General features: G+C 34.3%; 1 protein-coding gene across 1 annotated transcript in view; it reads left to right on the top strand.

Moving 5' to 3' along the window:
* The first annotated feature begins 6,730 nt into the window (after positions 1-6,730).
* LanB2 (laminin subunit gamma-1) overlaps positions 6,731-23,879 on the top strand; it is a 197,545-nt gene continuing 180,396 nt past the window's right edge. Inside the window, exon 1 of the mRNA XM_074171886.1 lies at positions 6,731-7,109. Coding sequence (XP_074027987.1) covers positions 6,942-7,109 — 168 coding nt within the window. The 5' untranslated portion in view covers positions 6,731-6,941. The remainder of the gene's footprint in view (positions 7,110-23,879) is intronic.

Here is a 23,879-nt window from a genome sequence, read left to right as displayed (position 1 = left end):
GCCTTGATGGCCATGGTACGATTGCGCACGGCTGGTGTGAACCTCAAAATAGGAATGGGTCAATTGAGGCTGGGCCTGTGGCGAGAAGCGCTTACTGCGCAACCTCTGCTGCAGGCAACAAGCGATGCAATTGAACCCAAGTTTGTGTTTAATAAACCCTACAAAATATAAATAAAGCAGAACATAGAGTCAGAAGAAACAAATGCAATACGGATTTACACAGACGGCTCAAAAACCAAAGAAGGCTCAGGGTGTGGAGTGTACTCCAGATCACTAAGCCTAAGAATTGAGTGGGGAATGGGAAAAAATACCAGCGTGGTCCTTAGAACTGGCTGGTATCTCAATCGCCTCAAAAGAATTAATCAAGAAAGAAATTTCTGGAAAAAACATAACAATCTGCACTGACACCAGACAAGTCCTATCAGCCTTGAACAGACAACGTATAACCTCAGGGCTAGTACTAGAGTGTCACCAAGATTTAGCCAAAGCCTCGGTAGATAATAACATTATCCTGAAGTGGGTTAAAGGGCACGACAAAAGTAAAGGTAATTGCATTGCCATCTTTTTAGCCAAGAAAGCGGCTGGACTAAGAATTTTAGGACCCAGTGGCACCTACGGCCTGATGACTTCGACAATTGCGGAACTAGTCAAGTGTTACACCCATGCTCAATCCTTGAAGAGATGGGACGAAACCAAAGGATGTAATCTTGTCAGGATCACCTTGGTTGACCCTGGGAAGCTGGCGCCGAAGAAATATTTGGCAATGACCAGGAAAAATCTACGTCTAACAGTAGGATTTCTGACTGGTCACTGTCAACTGAAGAAACACCTCCATAATATAGGGCTGGTGGACATACCTCTATGCAGGATGTGTGAACAGGAAAATGAGACTGTCAGGCATGTCCTGTGCGAGTGCCCGGAGTTATGGTCAATAAGAGAGTGTTTGTTCGGCGAGTCTTAGCCTACACCTGCCGATATAAAGAAGATGTCTCCCAGTGACCTATCCACTTCCCTGAAAAAGACAGGATGGACGATGACCTAGGAGGACAACTCCTCGGAAGGATGTACAATGGGTCACATGTGGCCTAAGTACTGTGGGCTTACACTCACCCTCCCTACTCTACAGATAACAGATACCAACTGCTGACTCCGGACATCTTGAATAATGTAAGGAACGCTTTCGAGAGTAGAGTAGGTGGAGGTCATTTTGAACAATTTATCCGTTGATTTTGTTTCCACTGATATTATTTGTTAAGGGACAAACAAATTTTCAAATGATGTATCACTTGACCCCCATGCCTTCGAAAAAATAGGTGGTAGGTGCTGACCGCAGAGGACTGATGTTTCGGGAATGATTTCCGTATCAGATTTTGTCCCCCTATTTTCGATTACACGTCCGTTTTTGACGTACAGGAGGGGTCAAATTTCCGTTGGAATGTTAGTTGCTAATTGTTGTATTAAATAAATTTTTTTTGATTATTGAAATATTGTTGGAAATAAATTCGTTTAAGACAGTTAATTCATTAATTCACCACAATTTGAATTTTCAGTTCAGACTCTCGATTCATTTTCTGAACTGTCCTCTTGGGTCGGGAAGACTGGCTTATATTCGTAAAAGTCCTTTCGAGAATTCTGCATATGGTTCGGTACTGGACTAAAATTTCACCGGCGGTTCCAGACTGCATTCTTTCGAAGTGATGTTATGTGACTGAGTCAGCTGGCGTATCGGTCAGGGGCGGCTTCAGACTCGTTACGATACTAATTCTGAAATTGCATTGAATTTACTTTGAAATTGCCCTTCTTTTTCAATTTTGGTTGAAAAAATTCAATTTCATTGAAAAATACTCATTATCTCATTACATATTGAAAAGAATTGCCATTCAGCAGTATCTTCTTCTTCAATAATTGAAAAATGAGGACCAAACAGTTAACTACGGCCTGAATGTGGTGTTGAGCAGAATATTTCATGTAATCAACAGAATGTTGCGTTTCACAGCATGGAATGTGAACTCGTAAAAAGTACGAATCAATTCTGCTCATCACCAACAATGAGGTGACAAATGAATCCACAGCATTTGTGGATTTGGTATAAATGCAGTGCCTGTATACAAACTTACCAATTATATGCCAATCAAGTCGGATGATTGTCAGCAATTTATCAATATTACTGTTCATATATTAGTGGATAATGATCGTTCGATCAATTTAAATGCCGGCAAAATCATTACGAAACTGGAACTGATAAAATTATAACCCAATAGTTATCACTTCCTTGGTGGCGACAGTCGATTACTACAGACCATTTGAAAGTCAATTCGTTTCACGTGCAACTGTTGATCGGTCAAGATATGAGTTGAGTAGTAGAACTTCTGGCACTCATCAACTTTCTGGATTCAATGGTCAATATTGTAGACAGTTACATTTATACTGAAGGAAAGATAGCGATACTATCTTTTTAACAACGTCTTGGCATTTTCGTGAAACTTGGTGGCGAACAGATGGTTGTTGTTGTAACGTTACCTCACTCTTTTAGGAACTCAGAGCCAGATAACGATACAGGTGCCACAACTAGCAGTGGCTGATGCGGAGGCAAGAGCGTGGTTCGTTTCTTATATTCTTCATAGAAGCTCAATACTGGGTGATGAGAAAGGGTTACCAAAACCAAGTCCTTAAATGGGCACCATCTACAGAATTGTATAGAAGAAGGGCACCCTTTTCAACACTCGTGTCACTGTAGATCATCGTTATGAATTCCACTAGTTCGGACTTCCATTGTCTACTACATGAAATGATTTGAAATCCCTGAAACAAGTAAAAAAGAATAATTAAAAGAATAGTTGAAAATAACAATTATATTAAGCAACAATAAACCTGAAATGAAATGATAGTGAAATAACACACAAGAAAAAATATAATAATTGAATAAATAAAAATTGAAGGAATGAAAGAAGAAAATAATAAAAAAATAAAAAGGTGTAGAGATTCCAAGTCACGTTAGTTCACGACGTTTCGATTGTTGGTATCTACAATCGTCTTCGGGTGATGATTCCTCCGAGAGATGACTATTTTATAGGTCGTTGAAATACTTTCACTTTCTCTACTTTCAATTTTCCGCTTCACTGATTCCGTGAGAGATGACCGTTTTGGCGGGAGTTGGTCATTTTTCGTTTGATGATGGGTTTCCATATGTTTCGTATATCTACGCTGGCCTGGCTGAATACGTTGTTGGACAACATGTATGCGGCTTCCTTAAATTTTCTCCTGAACCAATGTTCCAAACATATATTGGTGAAACTAAGAGGCCATTGAATGTTCGCATTGCCGAGCACAAGAAGCACACACAGCGAGGAGAAACCAGCAAATCAGGAATAGCAGACCATGTTTGGACCCATCAACACAACATCGAGTGGTCCCAAGCTGAGATCTTGCACAGAGAGGAACATTGGTTCAGGAAAAAATTTAAGGAAGCCGCATACATGTTGTCCAACAACGTATTCAGCCAGGCCAGCGTAGATATACGAAACATATGGAAACCCATCATCAAACGAAAAATGACCAACTCCCGCCAAAACGGTCATCTCTCACGGAATCAGTGAAGCGGAAAATAGAAAGTAGAGAAAGTGAAAGTATTTCAACGACCTATAAAATAGTCATCTCTCGGAGGAATCAGTCCAGTCATCACCCGAAGACGATTGTAGATACCAACAATCGAAACGTCGTGAGCTAACGTGACTTGGAATCTCTACACTTTTTTATTTTTTTATTATTTTCTTTTTTCATTCCTTTAATTTTTATTTATTCAATTATTATATTTTTACTTGTAGGTTATTTCACTATCATTTCATTTCAGGTTTATTGTTGCTTAATATAATTGTTATTTTCAACTATTCTTTTAATTATTCTTTTTTACTTGTTTCAGGGATTTCAAATTATTTTATATAGTAGACAATGGAAGTCCGAACTAGTGAAATTCATCACGAAACATTGTCAATCACCTTCAAACAAACGTAGATCATCGTTGTTACACAGGGATATGAGACACTTTCAGACTACCAATAAAACAAGGAAAAATGGTGTAGAAATTTTTCGAATGAAAATAAAATATATAGGATTGACTATTTATAAATGAACCAGATTGTTGGAGTTTTTTGTTCAATGATGGCCTCGATCAGAATGCTTAATGAATACAAGAACTTACCAAAGGGTTTAATTAATTAAACCTCACAATATCATATGGAAATTCTATTCTTTGAAACCATCAATATAACTCAAAACCGATGACTGGTAATTTTCCACTCCGACTTCTCTGATCCAGGTGATCCAGGATTCCGGCAGTCTCCGGTAAATCTCCACACTCCCTTAACGGACTCCCCCAACTTCTCATATAGTGGTGCTCCTATCTCAACCACTTGTGGTCTGATCTTCTCAATAGTTTTTATAATTTACCACGCCTCACTTTTGCCTGAAAGTTTTTTATGTATCAGTTTCAATTTGAATGTTACCGATTCTGCTTCGGTTTCTTATGTTTCTGTTCCACTTTTTGAATTCAATTTTCCGATTCAATTTAACTTGGCAGAACTAGAATAAAAAAACTACTGCCAAAAAAAAATTCAATTGATTCCAGGGTTAGCTTCAATTCACAACTTCATAACAGTATTCACTATCATCCCCATTCAATTTACAACCCATAATTACCTTGATAGTTGGAATCCAGTTATATGGATGACTATCAAAATTTTATAATCATGTTGTCACCACTAGACGTTCTCACTTAGAAAGACCGTTTCACAATTTCATTCTATCTACATTGAATCGGTACCAGTTCAAAGTTCAAACTCTTCTCTCACCTAATAAAATGGACATATAAACAAAGTCCACCGATTCTAAGAATGACATAAAAATATACATCGCTCTCTCTTTGAAAATGGATTCCGTAACTGAACCAAAGAAGAAGACGATTTATTCTGACGTGTATTTGCATACCTAACCGTGACACGGAATAAAATGATCAAAACAAATAATGTCAATATTTCGATTTATTTTTGTTTGGTAGCGCTACCGAAGACTGCTCAGAAGAATCCCAGATCTGTGAAAATGAAAATAAGAATTTAGATAATGGGTATGTTATAATTCACATTTGAGATTGAAAAGAAAAAGGTTTATTTTTTGTTCAGATTGTGTCACAAACAATATGAAATTACAAATGGAAAAACGGAACGTTACATTGTTCGAAAACCTGGTATAACCACTATAATAAAATCTATGGTATGGTTTCAAGAAAAACATGCATATTCCTCAATGTTGATTGATGAATATAACCTACCATCTCCATTCTGGAACCTGGCAAAATTGGACAGGATTTAGTCAGAAGTCCAACAAGTCAAATAAATCAACCAAGTGATTGACCTAGAACCAATGTTCGTACATTATGAAAGGAAAGCAAAAGTACCTTTTTGAAGAAAACGTGCCTGAAACTAGACACTAGATGGGTAGCTCGTCATATTTCATGCGAGGCTCTGGATTACAGAGAGTAAGCCATTTATGGACAATCTGAATGATGTTCAGGAGAATATCGACACAAGACAGCATGGTGTTTCATTATTTTCCGGACAGCTGGTAGAAATTGATGAAATAAGTGACAGAATAGCAGTTGGAAAATAATAATGAATGCGAAACCCATTCCATCTATTTTCGAAATATATTGTTGTTATGTTTCTTTGAGAAGTTTTGCCAGATAGCAATCTCGTACTCCGCCCCAGTCAGTTATAACATATGACGGTTGACACTGAAAATCTCTTATACCTGCTTAAGAGTTGTCAAAATTTAATTCTCATGAGATTCGCACATTTTGTCAAGATGATTATTCACACCACAGCATTTCTGCTAGTATTCAGCACCTAGTCAAGTGAGACATACAAAGGGCTACTTAAGAGGAATATTTGAAAAAGTTTAGACAGTATTCAGAGCATTCATAATTACCAATGACAAGTTTTTTAAAAAATTTCTGAAATTTTCAAGTATATTGGTCAAAGTGAGCGGACTGTAATAACTCGTTTCACATGTCCTTGAGAACCACTGAATAGTTGAGAAATTTTTCAAATTTCAAATCTCAAGACCTTTATGTGACAACATATTTTTTGGCGGATTTAAAAGTGGAAACCCGACAAATGTACGAATAGCACTTCGTTACACTTTCTTACGATGATTACAATAAACAACTAGGCAACTAATGAGTATTATATGACAATTGGGGATTGGGGCACAATTACAATTTAGCAATAGATAATGTGTTCTAGTTCTGCCATGTATAAGAAGTGTTTTCATTGAATTCTAAAACAAGTCATTCGTTTGTTGATTCATTTTTTACTGATGTACAAAAAGTACATATAATACGTACGCGGAACAAGGTTTGAAAAGGAAGCGAAGTGCCGCTACAATAAATTATTGTTCAAGATTCTGACTATGTTCTTGTTTTTGTGATATAAATAATTCTTTTGTAATGACAGAATGATATAGTGAAAATTTTATGTGTAGCGAAAATGTAAAACTCAAAGTTCCAAAATATTCAAGCAAATAGCTGACAATGAGAGAATAACCAAACATTCCATAAACGGAAGAAGGAAAAACGAAAAGCAAAGTTACTTTCGAATAGAACGTTCTATTTTCTGGTGCAATATGCAGACCGGCGCGTTCGAAGGAAGATCATCAGACTTCTACGCTTCTTGAACTCTCATTTTACGAGCAGTATTTAGCGCCAAGTCAAGTAGGACATGTTGCGCGATATCAAACGCACGGTCGCTTCATTGAAAACATCTTGATAACCGCGAGAAATCAAAAATACTAGTATATCGAGATAATTTTAGCAAGTTAATTCATCAAAATGATTAAGAAATATGTGAGGAAAATGAGCACAACGGAATAAACATCACTGATATATTTCGATGGTGAATAGTGAACTTGAAACTGATTTGGAAATGTGCCAGATAGTGATCTCAAGGGTTTTTATACTTTATCTCATGTTAGTAGAAGTTGCGTGTCAAGCAGTTTTCGAAACTCCAGCTATTGGAGTCAAAGGAACGAGATGTTATGATGATTTCAACAGATCACAGGTACTTTCATTCACAATTTTTGAATATATTCAGTTCAGATATCAACGTCTGAGAGAGTATTCAATATGAGTTTCAACGTTACTTAGGATATCACATGGGATATAAATGAAAAGGAAATTGCCGAAAAATGATATTTTCAGAATCCCACTTTTGCGCAAAATGTAGATTAAATGATACGATAAAATGATGAATTGAGCAAATGAGTATTCACTGTTACAAGTCGAACAAGTTGATCATTTTTCTTGAACTTTTGTGGATAGGTGCCTATGATTACTATTCTACGATATCGATGCCCGAATACACAGGCTAATTCACGGTGGGTGACACATTAGACGTTTCTGGTCAACCAGACAACGGATCACTTTCAAAATATAACAGAGTGCATATTTGAACAACCTCAACTAAAATATATTCGACAATGCGCTGTTGATTTTTCAAATGAAACACCCTGTATATAATATTATTTTTGGAATCCACCTGGGAACTTTTTTGATATTTCATTATGCCTATCTGTTACCTTTTTCGAAATGTGATTTAATTTTAATTATTTTTTCTTCGAAAATAATGACCTCAAAAAATACTGATTTCTTTGTGTTAGGAGTTTGGTTTGGAGTTAGGTGATACTTGGAGGCTTCCCACACTCCAGCGTAATCTTTGTTACTACAATACAGGTGAAAAAAAATAAGTTTTTTTTCGTTTCTTCGAAAAAATGACTGATAGTTGATTACGTCAAATGGAACACCCTGTGTATTATAACAAATTGAAAAAGCTGTAAAAATTTGCATCCTTTCTATGGAATCATGCGTATACCTAACTAGTCAAGTTTCGGTCTTGTGAACATTTATTTGTGAAAATGTCACTTCAGAATGGAATTCCCATTCGGTATTTTGTAAGCAGGCCACGATTACTATTTGACAGTAATGTTGTGACATTCTCGTTATTATAATTACATTTTCATCACTTCAGAAGTTTCAAATACCTCCAAAACAAAGGCACAGTAGAAAGTTCAACGAAAAGTATCAGAATATACCGCTAATGAACCTAAGTGGAAATATTGATATGAATAATACCTAATGAAAAAGTGAAGGAATCATGTGGAATATTTGAAAGTATGTTCCAATCGCTGGCCGTTCACATCCAAGCACTTCAAAATACAGGTGCTGACTGCTTTTGTCGGAGCAAATCTGATTTCATTGGGATCCAAATTTTCAAAATGTTTGGGTAATCCTTTCTAACAATACAACTCTTGAATGCACGAGTGTTTTGCAAACTTTTTCTTCAAACATTCCCCATAGGTAAAAATCTAGCGGATTCAGATCGGGTGATCTCGCTGGCCAATTCCATGTTCTCAAGCGCCTTATCCACCGATCGTCAAAAAGTCTGTATAGTTTTACGCTCATTCCTCTTGTACAATGTGCAGGAGCTCTGTTTAGATGTTGATGATTTATCATATATCGCGTACCTCCACTAACATGCAGAACACATTAAAGCTAATTTTCACTTGAAATTCGTCTTCTTTTGTGGATTATCACTGGACCAATGATATCGATTTTTTCTATTGGAAATCTATTGGATAATTTAGATTCATCCGTCCGAATGATTTATTTGAAAAAAATGTATCTTTTTGAATATGTATCAACAACATTTCACAAATATCAACTTTTTGTTGAGGGTTTTGAATTTTGGTGAATTTATGATAATGCATTTCATGTCTTCGCATGGTTATTTGAACCGAAGAATATTTTATACCCAAATCTTCTACAGCACTTCTTATTGATCTGGTTGTCTTTAGAAGTTCCAGGTCGAGGCAAGTTTATTGGCCCTTTTAAAGTTGCCCCAAATTCATTGAAATTGTTTTGAATTCGTATAAAATTCTTGAGGTTCATCTGCAGTAGATTTGGATATCTTTCGTTGAACTTTCTACATGCCCTGCTGATAATTTTGTCACAATGCCCAAAAATAATTAAAAAAATCATAGCAAAAAAGGTATTTGAAACTTCTGAAGTGACAAAAATGTCAATATTATTAGGAGAATGTTACAACGTCAGTCACAATAGTCATCATGGCCTGCTTACGAAATACCTAATGGAAATAAAATAATGAAGGAACATTCTGACAAATAAATGCTCATAAGTCCTAAACTGAACTAGTTAGCTATACGCATAATGAAAAAAAAACAAATTTTAACAGCTTCCTGTGTGAAACAATCAAATTTCAGTCACTTTTTCAAGCAAACGAAAAAAACTGTATTTTCTTACCACCCTGTATTGAAGTAACGGAGATTACGCTAAAGTGTGGGAAGCTTCCAAGTATCACCTAATTCCAAATCGAAGTTTGGTACCATAGTATTCCTAAACTCCAACATATCATCATTTTTTCCGAAGAAAAAAATTGAAATTACTTCATATTTCAAAAATAATATTATGAACAGGGTGTTCCATTTGAAAAGATGAATGTGTCATTTGGAATGAGTATCCTCCTGCTTCTTTATGAATTGCTTATGCAGTTTCAACTCTGATTTGTTTTCATTCAGCCAGCCAATAGAATCCAGTCATACACGTCTTCAATTTCATGAGACTAAGCAACTACTGAACGATATCATTTCTATTTGTAGGAGTATCATGTTTGTTCCAACGTAATGTGAGAAAGCTATGGGATAAATTCACTTTCATAGACTCTTGTGACCAAAACATAATTTCTACAGTATTAATCATTCAACAACATGAAGTATATAAGAGAACAAGTGCTAAGGGTTTTTTCAACTAGACTAGTTGAAAAAACCAGACATCACCAGAAGATGGCAAATGAGACTTTGCCGAAACGTTGTGAAAAGAATCCTTATGGAGATAAAATACACAGAATATATATATATATATATATATGATTAGCTATGGAATTGTACCAGTGTGCCCAACATGAAAATGTGTTGAAAAGCAAAATTTAAAGCCTCTAAAATGGATCGAATCCATTGGAATCATGTTTTCTTCATCAGAACAAAAATCCAGTCCCTCGACGCGCGTTTCGCTGACCAAGTTATCATCATCAGGAGATGACTGAAATTACTTCTAACGGCTATTTTACCCACCTGACTGAAACATATTTTTTTTACCTGTAATTGGGTATAGGGACGAACAATGAGCCATCAGTAAAATGGACATTTCTCACAGTTTATAAATGTCATTCCATATTATTCGATTTATAAACTTCCGCAGACATCTGAAACTTGTTGTATTGTCCGGTCTCATCGATTTCAAGCATGTTTCTTTCATCCTGAGGCCTTTCTCTATGACATGTTTAGCATCACTTTACTTCTCTGGTCTATGAAATCGAATATATGAAACATGTTTTCTCTAACGAGCTATAATAGTCTGGTTATTTTGACCTACATATTTTTCATCGCAATACTCACAGCTTATTTCGTATGTTCCAAACTACCTGTTCCGTCGTCTTGTTTTCATGTTGCCCAATACTTGTTGAAGTGTACACTTCCCGTTCCTAATAGGGCCCATTTCCATAATAGGTCCACTGTTTGCACTCGTACGTGATCACAGGTTAGAGATAGGTATTGATTAGGTATTAGTAAATAACAATAGAAACAGCAACACATTATCAGGAATCTATTCAATGATATTCTCTATTCATTTAGATGCATATGAAATCATTAACATAGCTATTGAAAGTAATCTCGTCATCTAACGAGAAAAGCTCGTCAAGAGACAGTTTTAGTAAAGAAAAAGTGTTTTTATCTCGAATCGTGTTTCGCTAACCAAGTTAACGTCCTCAGGATATCATTATGACTGAATTTCACTACTATGTGGCATAACTAGTACCTGTTAGTAGTACCTATCTTCTACCGGTTTCCTAAATTTTTCCTCTGATATTTATGTGTTTTTATTCAAAATCATCACGTATGAGACCAAGCAAAGGACTGTCCGAAGTAGGACCTTTGTTGCTATTCATAGAACTCACTCAACACTTTTTTTAATCTTTCACTCATTCTGTGGTCGTTCTCTATGGCACGTTGAGCTACACTAGATTTCTCCGGTGTTTGAATCGAACATGCGAAACATTTTTTTATCGACCTTTTTTTGGGTAATTGTTACCTTCCACAATCTGAAAAAATATAAAAATTATAATGGATAACTTTATACAAGTGTAGAAGGGCAAACTTTTTAGTTTGCTGATTTTTTTTTCCTCCACAAAAAATGACTTTCGTTGAATATGCGAAACATGATTCTTATAGCGAGCTAATATAGTCCGTTTGGTTTGACCAACATATTTCTTATCACAATCATCGAAGCTCATTTCGACTGAAGTGTACACTTCAACAAGTTTTGGACAACCTGAAAACAAGACGACGGAACAGGTAGTCTGGAATATACGAAATAAGCTGTGATGATTGCGATGAAAAATATTTTGGTCAAACTAAGCAGACTATAATAGCTCTCTAACAGGAAGCGTGTTTCATTTATTCGATTGGTATAAAAGTGCTAAATATTATGAATCAATACCCAAAATGTTACATTTTTTCAATTACTCGCAATAAGTGAAAAATATAATGTTGCAGACGACGATATTCAGTACTAACAATCAATTGATCTTTCAGTACACTAATGAACTCACTTGAAATTTGTTTCCTTTCCATCTTATGTGGTGTGTACAACAAGCGCCAGAGCAGTGAACTCGGAGAAGTGGGATTTATATTTATAAATATAAACTCACTCAGCACCTTCAACGAGAATAAACTCTCCTTCATCTCTATAAACATACATGATTTCAATGTGATTTACTGTTATGGATGTCCCTGTATGTTTGAAAGTAGTATATTTCATTGAACACTATGACTTTCTGTTCATTACTTTGAGATATAATTCTGTTATAGAGATATTTTTGTGACTATTGAAAAAAGCGTCAATTTTGTGACACTTTCTTGTTCGGTAAGTAGGCAAAATGAGCCATAACTCACACTTCTGAATAAATCACAATTCATAATTTCAGTTGTTTCAATTATTTTCGATCGCATGTAAGTCATGAGGATTTACCTTGTAGATAGAGATTTGTAATATAAAACGTAATAATGAAATGGTGGTATATAGTTAGAAACGCTAATTGCTTCATATCACATCAATTTATAGGCCACTTCTATTGGATAGACGATTGAATTTTGGGCTTGAATGCTACTAGTCGTAGGTCCAAGTCATGTCTATGCATTATATATTTTTTCACGCACTCAACAATTCGCAGTTGAATGAAATAACAAAGATGTGAACTAGTTTTAGATGTTTTTTTTATGTTTACCGCAATCATTCATTGATTATTTTTATTCAATAATATGTCTTTATCTTACGGAATGATTCATAGAAAACTAGTCACTCGAATGAGTTACGACGACAAACTTAGTTCTTATTTCTAATTCGTTGAATGATAGCCCTTTCGACTATTTCTTCTGAAAAATATTATAGGAACACTATCTATGTTGAGTAAATTCACGATGACATTACTATCCATGATAGTAAACAATTTTCACAAACATTCTTTCAATTCTAGATGCGTGAAGGAAGAATTTGTGAAAAAATTACAATCTCAGTTCTTGCACTGTTGATTGGTAATCGTTAAACATTTTTCATGATGCCGATAACTTCATTCATATCAAAAATTAACCTACTGTCCAAGAATATTTTGTAATTGTTTCACAAATTCTACTTTTTATCTTACAATTTACTTGCGGTCCAAGAACTGAGATTGTGATTTGTTTCACAAATTATTTCTGTTATCTCATCTAATATCAAACAATTAAGTGAGGTAACTTACTGTTGAAAATAAGAATTTTATTCCAGTATGTATTATTTATTACTACCGATGAAGCTGCAGTATGAGCGAATCCCGTTTAGAATTGAAAAAATGTTTGAAAAACAATTTCATCAAACGTATTTGAATACCTACGTTATATTTCAATTCGATTTATTTTTCATCAGTTGGACATCAATATTCACATTTATTCACGTCAATAACACCGTTAACTTTTGGAATTTCAAGTTAACAATTTATCCATTAAACATGCTCCATAAAGAACACTCAGAATTTCTGAAAACCACCCCTGTGATCGATCATGGATATGAGAGATAAACCTAGAGATATTCAAAGATATGCACGGAATAAAGTCAAGCAACAAAAACCTATCTTAAGTTCAAGTCCCAATTCTAAGCAATTCTGGAAAGCCCTGGGATATATAAAACTTGGAAATTTTCTTTGGGTGATCAGCAGAACGGAAGTGTACTCTTATAACACAAGTTATTCCAATATTTCGATAAAATGTATTATCACCTTCAGGAAAAAGCTACAAATTTTGTATGATGGTGATACACTATTAAAAATTATTAATATGAAAGGTCACACTTACTGTTAGTGAGGTTTAGCCGTGTCGAAAATAATGTTACATTCAAACAATTGAAACATGTCAATACAATAAACAAGTCACTAATTAAAAGAGCTTGACTCCTCACAGGATTCAAAGAAGAATAAAACATTAAAATTTTACTAAGAATCGTTATTGTTTAAAAATTATAGATTACCGGTAAAAGCCATGAGGTTGAAGAATAAAAGAGAGAGACACAAAACAATTGACACTGTCAGCTGTCATGTAATTCAGTTTGAAAAGATGTGTTGAATGAATTGTTGAATGAAAGTAAAACCCTGCCTGGGAAGTTGGATTTTTTTTTGTTGAAGAGAAAAATATTTGAAATTTATGAAAATTATATTGATGAAAAACCAGAATTATTGTTGGTTTGGAATTCATGTAGATTTTCGTCAATGTATAATAAAAAGGCATAGATTTCACTGAGGTGATCAATGTCTGATCTTTTGTTGAGGCAATTATTAGATTGTAAAATAAATGACATTTACAAAAACAATCTTTCAGATGTGTTTCTTTCAGTTGATAAAATTTTTGTTGAATTATACTGAGAGCACATCTCTCAGGATGTAATCTGCTATCACTTTTATGTTTGGTTTTGTGAAAAGTTTTAATTTATTGATTGCAGATAAAATTTGTTAAATTTATTTAAATTCTTCAATCTGATTCAATGAAAGATTTTATTAAAATAAATTTGTTGTCTTCCAGAAAATTCTGAGAAAACAGCATGATTTGATAATTGGATTATCTCATTCTTAAGCAACTCTAAGTTGTGTTGAATGTGATAAAGAGATTTATGATTACTATTAATTTCAAAATTAAGAAGTTTGTTTCCTAACCTGTCAGTGAAGGTTCCTGTTATGTTGTTAAATTGTACTCCTTGTCTTAACACTAATTGATCAATGTGTTGGGTGGCGTGTGTTATGTGTTTTGGTAGTATTCCTATGGTACGACATCTTAGGAGGAAACATCTACGGTTTTTTTGGTCATACCATAAAGAGTCAACGAAAATCAATTTGGCCAAACAAATGAAAAACTGCATTCTACAGATTTTCGATCCTTCTTTTCATAAAAAAAAATTAAGTACACTTTTCCAATTATTTATTAACAATTCCTACCCGGATCCTCTACTTGAGAAGATCTTATTTAGTACGTCAACCATTGACGTTCAAATTATTAATAACAACCAATTGGGACTGATCCACTTCCAGTTCCCATTATTTTCTCTTGTTTAGCATACATAAGTGATATGACACCCAATTTATGCAGAATTTTCAAAGATTCAAATGTAAAAATAGCCTTTAGAACCATATTCACCATCAATAAATTATTTTCTGAACTTAAAGATGAAACTCCAATTAACTTACAGTCTCAATTATACTATTCTATTCCATACTCAAACTGTGGTAGGAAATATATTGGTCAAACGTCAAGATTGCTCAAAGACAGAATTAGTTCACATAAAAGTGATAGTAGATTACATCCTGAGAGATGTGCTCTCAGTAACCATGTGTCGAAAGGAGGTCATAAAATGGACTATAATTCAACAAAAATTTTATCAACTGAAAGAAACACATCAAGAAAATTGTTTTTGGAAATGTCATTTATTTTACAATCTAATAATGTCCTCAACAAAAGATCACACATTGATCACCCCAGTGAAATCTATGCCTTTTTATTAGACATTTACAAAAATCTACATGAATTCCAAACCAACAATAATTCTCGTTTTTCATTAATATAATTTTCATAAATTTCAAACATTTTCTCTTCACCAAAAAAAAATTCCAACCTCCCTGATGCAGGGTTTTACTTTCATTTAACAACACATCTTCAATTGTTTCCTCCTAAAGACTAATGAGGATGTTGTTCAATCAATTAACGTATTTGATTTTTGGGTTTTCTCCTTGAGTTACTTACAGAACAGCATATGTTTCTGTTCATACTTGCACCAAAATTAGTTCTCTTTTGTTCCATGTCTTATCATCTACAAATGAACACACCTTTTCAAACTGAATTACATGACAGCTGACAGTGTCAAATGTTTTGTGTCTCTCTCTTTCGTTTTTAAAGCTCATGGCTTTTACCGGTGATCCATAATTTTGTACACAGTACAAAAATGTCCAATATTTCAGTCCAATAAATATTTTCCTAACTATTTCTTAAATAACAAGAAAGTAACATAGATTTTGATTCCGCAATATTTCAGGAAATAACTTGAAACCATTTGTCACTGGCTCTTGTATGCAAAATTGCTGTACTATGGTCGTGGAAAATGTGTGTCAAGTTTCCTTTATAACTACGTCTCTGATCGAAATCAACAAACAGACTCTTTCAAATATTTGAAGTTTTGAAGCATTTACCTAACAATTAGGCAGATGATAGCCAACTTTTTCTCTTCTTCAAGCCAATTCAACTTGAATTTGTATATCACAAAATCAACTTAGATCTGCGTTTCATTTACAACCAATCAAATATAAATTTCTTATCAAATTAATCAAAAACCAAAATGGAAAAACCAATATTTGGAAATAAATTCAGCTCAAAAGTCAATCCAAGTGATGAATTACTGAAAACCTAGATACACTGCAAAAAGTTAGGACTATACCTGGCCAGGAATTTGAAATTTGTCGAATAAGCAAATTTGTGAACAAATCATGTTAAATTGGAAATTTCATATATGCATTGAGGCATTTCGAACACGAAAATGGAACTGTCACTTTGAGATGGGTAAATTCCTGTCAGTTTTCCTTTTTGTGATGTTATATACCGGTCAGTCTTTTACTATCAGAGATAAGTTAACCTCATGAATATTTTAGAAACAATGTGTGAGGTATTATTGGATATGAAATTCGATAATTTGATCACATGAGCCACTCATTTGAGGAAACAAAAAGATTTAATCCACAAGAAAACTCAGGTGGTATACTTATATACATAATTTCCAAATTGAGTGAAAGATAGGATATACATAAACAAGAAACAAAATTCTGCTTTGAGTATGCGCAAGAATGCAGTATTTCTAAAATAATGTTTATATAATACTATTGATATTTATGATAGTTTGCGCGGTTTATTCAAAAAAATTTGGTGATAGAAACCAATAATCAAACAGGAAAACAGGCTATTGTGTTTCGAATCGAAAAATAGAAAGAGATATAGAAAGGAGGAATAAAAGCGCCCAAGGACTTATGAATGGTCCAAAGTATCACCAACGTCGAGAAAATGTTTGGTATCAGTTTTATTATGCATTTTCCACAATTATTTTTAATCTCTTCACTATTTGTATATTACTGACATTCATTTCTCGATTCATTTCCATTTCGGCTCACAATTTGTTTCCACTTCATGTCAAATAATGGCAGTCCAAACTTCTAAACCGTCTAACTACATAGGTAGTCAGATTTGAAAAAAATCATTCGATTAATAGACTGAAAGTTCATGAGCGATCATGAAATAATAAACAAATTCCATATGCCTTCATCCTTAATTGTGAGGCGTATAAATTATATGGATAACGTAAGATTTTGCACGAGATTGAAAAATACATCAGACGTCAAACAAGCACGGGTCAAGAAACTCTGTACTGCAGCCTGCACGTGTTTGTATGCACCTGCGGTACTGAATCCAACTTCCGATATGGAACTGAAAAGGTGAATGTGCCCGTATAGGTAGAGCGAGTATCTTACTGTCGTTGATTGATTTTTCAGCAGTCGATCTCTTTTCTGAAAAAGGTGTCGTAGAACAAAATGCTACTGCAATTGACAATTCGTTACTGTCCTATAACAATTTTCAATTGAAGGTGATTCATTAGCAACGTCGCACTTGAAGTGACCAACGGATAATCATCTTACCAAATCTGCAGAGGCGTACCAAAATAATATTTTTATTTATTTAAACACATAGATAATTACGTAAAAATTGTTATAGTAGGTGGCGCTACCTGTTGTCAATGGTAAAACATTTTCTTATTATGCCTAATACAGTACTTCAAAAAAACAGGAAAATTTACAAAATAATTATTATGTTCCATAGGAATAATTACCTATGTTATGCTTATGAAGTCACAGTCACACTCAAATATTTTATTATTTGGTCGGAAACATTGTCTACCATCCCGTCCAATCTCCACATTTTCTCTTCTTCCTTGATCACATGGGCTACATCATTAGCCCAATCTTCTTTCCGTATCCGTTCCATTGCGAGTTCTAATAAACGTTGGACATCAGAAATTTCATATGTCAAGATTCACGAGCTACGCAACCCTTAATTTTAGCCCCGATTTATTCTATCGGGTTCAACTCACAATGGTAAGGAGGAAGTCTCAAAATGGTGATGCCTTCAGCACGAGCTATTGTATCCACCACATGCTGGCGATATCTGTCACGATGCGATATATGACACTCATAAGCTCGGCCTCAACCATGTACTCGTAAAATGGAATTCCTTTTTGTCCTAACCAACTCTGCATGTCTCCTTTTCTGGTGGTCATAGTTGGCAGCTGTTCTACTAAACGGCTGTGATAAGAAGCATTATCTGTTCTGTTTAAAATCCATTACTATTACTGAGTTTGGCTCGGCCCGTGAAAGAAGAGATTCAAACCATCCTTCACCGCATTGGGCGTCCATGTCTTCGTGATAATCCCCCGTTATTTTTGATAAAAAATTAGTGCATTATCGTCTGAAAAGCCACTCTCACTACTCATATGGGCGTTGTCCTTCACCCGTTGGTCCTCGTAACCCTGTTGATAAACCGTCCACAAATGCCTGACGATAATTAGTTACAGTAGTATCTTGCCAGATCTCAGATACTGTGTGACAGGCATTTACCCACGTTTCGTCCAGATAATAAATCTTTTTATGAGCAGAACGCATTTCTCTAATAGAGCGAAGATATCTCCGTCGCCATGAGACCATATCTTCTCTTTCTATTAAGACAGATTTACGGGATCGTTTGGCATATATAAATTTCAAATCTTCTTTCATTATTTTCCTTAACTTCTCTTTGCTCATTATTGGAATGAGATCATTATCCATTACTTTTGTCCTAATGGATTCGAGGGTTGGCGCTTTATTCTCAAAAAAGAAAGAATGAATGGTATAGCGTACAAAATGTTTCTGGTACTCGTCCAAATCAATTTTTTTCCTACCACGACAATGTACTTTTGGAGCTTGCACAATCCCAGTCACCTTTTTTTCACGTACAATGCGTTCAATTGTCGACACGGATATTTCCGTTAAAAATGAACACTGGGCTACAGCTTCCACTGTACGGAGTGTATTTTTTAAATCTTCGTACACTCTACAGACAATCTGTTTTTCTTCTAACGACATAAACTTCTGCTTTCTTTATACATTACTTGGACCTGCTACGGCATCCATCTTAATAGTCTAAAAATAATAAAATTCAATCATATTATTCAGCTATTTGTCATTTGTTTACTCACCGCAAAAACTATTTTAAAGTTGATGTATTTTTAAAAACACTTCATTGTGAGACTTCCTCTAGAACAGATTAACAAATCCGCAACACGTGTTTCGCTGCACAGTAGCTTTTTCAAGCGTGTTCACTAATAAACTGAATTCTACATACATTGTGATTTATACATACTTTTTGAAATATTACTATCTACCTAGAAACTAATAATATTCTAGGAATATTACCAGAGTTTTTTCCCAACACCAAATCGTTATTTTTACACCTCGACACGTGTTTCGATCACCAAGTGATCATCTTCAAGAGGAAGATAAAACTAATAACTACTCAAAACTAAAGCTACTTATACTAATCAGGTACATCATACAGGTAAGTAATCAGTAATACCACCCATATAAGTGTACCATCCTAAATTAATTTTACAATTGGCCTTTCTATTATTCACAATATGTCCTTATGTATGTTCAAATGTTACAGCTATATATAGAACAATTTTCAGCTATATAAAATAAGTTTCACAATATTGCCTATCTAACTATATTTACAATGTGTCTTTCTGTAGTAATCAGTAAACCCAACAATATTATTTCAACAAGCTATATAGTACTTGTGATATACTGTTTGGAACCTTTGGTGTAGTAATGAATATTACCAGAGTTTTTTCCCAACACCAAATCGTTATTTTTACACCTCGACACGTGTTTCGATCACCAAGTGATCATCTTCAAGAGAAAGATAAAACTAATAACTACTCAAAACTAAAGCTACTTATACTAATCAGGTACATCATACAGGTAGGTAATCAGTAATACCACCCATACAAGTGTACCACCCTAAATTAATTTTACAATTGGCCTTTCTATTATTTACAATATGTCCTTCTGTATGTTTAAATGTTACAGCTATATATAGAACAATTTTCGGCTATATAAAAAATTAGTTTCACAATATTGCCTACCTAAATATATTAACAATGTGTCTTTTTGTAGAAATCAGTAAACCCAACAATATTATTTCAACAAGCTATATAGTATGCTATTTGGTATTGGTCCGTTATCGTTATTCATAATATTATTATGTTTACTTATTTCCACACTCTCATAGGCATCTAGTTGCCTGTTGTTATTAACTTGTCTAACTAATCTTAAAGAAATGAAGTCTATGGAAGGGTTTTGTTGCAAAATATGATGGGCGACTGCTGATTTTTCAGGTCTTCCATATTTTAAGTGTGCTATGTTTTCCTTATATCTCACTCTAATAGATCTTTTTGTCTGTCCATAGTATTTTGCATCGCAGTCCTTACATTCAATTTCGTAAATTCCAGACTTTTCCGAATTCCCGACTTTGTCTTTTGGACTTCCCAAAAGGTTCTGCAGTGTATGACTTGTTTTAAAAACCACCTTCATACCTAGTTCCTTGAAAATCTTTTCAAAGTTCTTCGTATATTGGTGGTATGGAACTGAGATGTATTTATCTTGGTTTTTGTCCTTTCTGAAAGTCGAGATTTCGTTCATTCTTAACCTAAACTTCTTTTTCCTAATTATGTCATCTACAATACCCCTCGGGAAACCGTTAGTGGCTGCTATTTCCTGTATTGTACGTTTTTCTTAGGTTTACAAAAGAAAAATGCGATTGAAAGTTGATAGGAATTCTATCTTTGAGTTTCCAAAATGATTTATTATTGGTTAATATGGTTCTGAAAGCTATTTTTACATTTGAATTTAAAAAAATACTGCATAACTTAGGTGTCATATCACTTATATATGGTAAAGAAGAGAAAAGTATAGGAACTGGAGGTGGATCAGCCCCAAATGTTACGTTGTTAGACTATGAAATATTTATATTCAAATGGTTGTTATTGTTGATTGGAACTTTAATGGTTGACGTACTAAATAAGATCTGCAACTGAAACAAATACATCTAAAAGATTATTTTTGGAAAATTCATTTATATTACAATGAAATAATTGCCTTAATAGAAGATCAGACATTGATCACCTCAGTGAAATATATGCCTTCCTATTAGACATTGATAAAAATTTACATGATTTCCAAACCAGTAATAATTCTGGTTTTTCATTAATATAATTCATAAGATTTTAAATATTTTTTTAACAAATTTCCCACCTTCCTATGACATGGTTTTACTTTCGTTCAACAACACCTCCTCACTTGTTTTCCTCAAAACTAATAAGGATGTTGTCAATCAATTAATATTAAATTGGACATATATGATTTTTACGTTTTCTCAATGAGTTACTCATAGAACAGCAGATGTCTCTGATCACACTTGCACCATAACAGTTCTCCTTTGTTCCATAGTTTTATCATCGACAAAAAAACACACTTTTCGAACTGAATCACATGAGAGCTTTCATTGTCAATTGTTTGTTGTCTCTCTCTTTGTTCTTCAACAACATGGCTTTTACCGGTAATCCATAATTTCAAAACAAATAACGATTTTTAGTAAATTTTAATTCAATATTCTTCTTTGTATCCAGTGGGGAGTCAACCTCTTTCAATGTAGTGACTTGTTCATTGTATCGACATGTTTCAATTGTTTGAATGTAACATTCTTTTCGACACCCAACCTCACCAACCTCACTAACAGTTAGTTGCGACCTTTCATAATAATTTTTATATTGTATCACCATCATACAAATTTTTTAACTTTTCCTTGAAGATGATAATAATTTTTTTCGAAGTATTGGAATAACTTGTGTTATAAGAGTACACTTCCGTTCTGCTGATCACCCAAAGATATTTTCCAAGCAACGATGCAGTCAAATTACCGGGCTGTTCGAGCTTTCGAGAATGTTTATTCCCTTTATCAAGACATCTACAAACATGTTAAACATTGCAACAAAATTGTAAAACAGGTGAAAAATGTAATCACTAGCTTGAGGTAGGGATGAGTAACACTTGGTTACTAAAAGAAATAAATACAAATGCACGAAGCCACTAGCAGGAGCCAGCCGCACATTTGTGGTTTCAGTCAATAGATCTTGTCAAAAAAAGCTATCAAATTCACCACGAAGGCAGCTATAGCTACCTGCGTGACATCCGGGTTCAGAAAATAATACAAATATGAAGTTGTCTGATATAGATACAGAAGTTAATAATCGGACATAGCTCTTGAGAAAGTGGCAAACCATAGACACTTGGCTGCACCATACTGATGATGGGCCAATAGCCCGAAACACGCGTCTATGATTTGTCACTTTCTCGAATGCTATGTCCGATCATCAACTTCTGTATCTATATATATATATATATATATATATATATATATATATAAATATAAAAATTATTCAAAATACACACGTTACGGCGATAGACTTGTTGAATATTTGTTACTGATTTATCGTATTATTATATTATTGAACCAATTATTTGTTAGGATATTCTGTAATGTTCCGAAAAATTTTTATATTCACTTTCAAAAGCGGTGAATGTTTTACGTTATATGATTACTGTCATCAATATATGTCGATCGCACAGTGAACACTGAGTCATGTCCGGAATATGACTTGCGTGAGAGAGATATGTTACCAAGGGTTTTCCCCTCTCATAAGAAGTTTTCACTTCAAAAACATGTGAATGACAAAATTGAACATTTCAGAATTAGAACAACAAACAGAATGGTTTCCACTTACATGATGTACAGTTTTTTCAAAAGTTCCTTACATATTAATTGAGTAACATTGATACAGTTAAAATCTATATAAAATATAACAATATAAAATAGTAAATAATGAAATGGCCGTAAAAAGATTCAGACACATTTGAACATTCGGAGGAGTTGTCCCTCTGTAATACTGAATATATCCAGTTCACAGTTCCTCGCCATTTTGTTAACTGTTTCGAGACATTGTTGAAGAGGAGACAAATTGTTTGGGATACAAAATAGATTTCGCTTTCAATTCTTCTAAACAGCTTGAGATCATCGGCATATAGGAGAAATTGAGAATGTCCGATATACCGAGAAATGTCATTAACAAATAACACGAAAAGGAAAGGTCCCAAAATCGAGCCCTGCGGAACTCCCAAAGTAGCGGTGAATTTGAAGGAAGATACGTTGTTAAACTGTACGAACTGTATTCTGTTGGATAGATAGTAGTGAAAGGAATCAGGTGTGTTATTTGTGAAACCGAATGCTTTTAATTTCAGGATCAAAACCTTGTGGTTAACTCTGTCGAATGCCTTGGCCAGGTCAGTGTATATAACGTCTATTTGATAGCCATTTTTTATTCCATCCATAACAAAGTTACTAAATGCGCATGAATTGGTAATGGTAGATTTATTACGAATAAAGCCATGCTGTTGGTCGATTATTACTGAGTCCACGTGATTGTATACTCGATTATATATTACCCGTTCAAATATCTTCGACAAAGCTGGTGAGACTGTTATAGGTCTATAGTTTCTTACATTGTTCTTATTGTCGTTTTTGTGTATAGAGGTAATTTTGCCAATTTTGAGAAAGCTTGGAAAACGATTTTCTTTTAGAGAAAATGGTTGCTTTAACAAGTCACAGCAAGCCTTGAAAAAGTAGGCTGGAATGCCATCGATTCCAATGGATGCTTTGGGTTTCAGTGTCTTAATAGCATTTTCAACCTCTTCTTCCTCAATATCACCAATTTCAATGTTGTCTAGGTCGTACTCAGGAACTAGTGTGGGGTTTACCGGCACACCGCTATTCGTGAAAGTTGATTTGAAGAAAGTAGCAAAACCGTCTGCAATATCCTTATCATTGAATAAATCATCATTATCATAAGTGAATGTGTTAGCAACAGCACAGTTTCTTCGACGTTCCTTGATATAAGCCCAGAATTTTTTGGAATCGCTCTGTAAGTCTCCCTTTATTTCTTTTATATAGGATTCATTACACAAATTATGCGAACGTTTCACATCCATTCTGAG

Source organism: Leptinotarsa decemlineata, unplaced genomic scaffold (genome assembly GCF_025532065.1).
Source record: "Leptinotarsa decemlineata unplaced genomic scaffold, Ldec_3_MD MMD2_tig00000035_RagTag_RagTag, whole genome shotgun sequence".
In the NCBI taxonomy this organism is placed as follows: Eukaryota; Metazoa; Arthropoda; class Insecta; order Coleoptera; family Chrysomelidae; genus Leptinotarsa; species Leptinotarsa decemlineata.
Note: the sequence above shows the minus strand (reverse complement) of the source record. Positions and strands in the feature narration are given on the sequence as shown.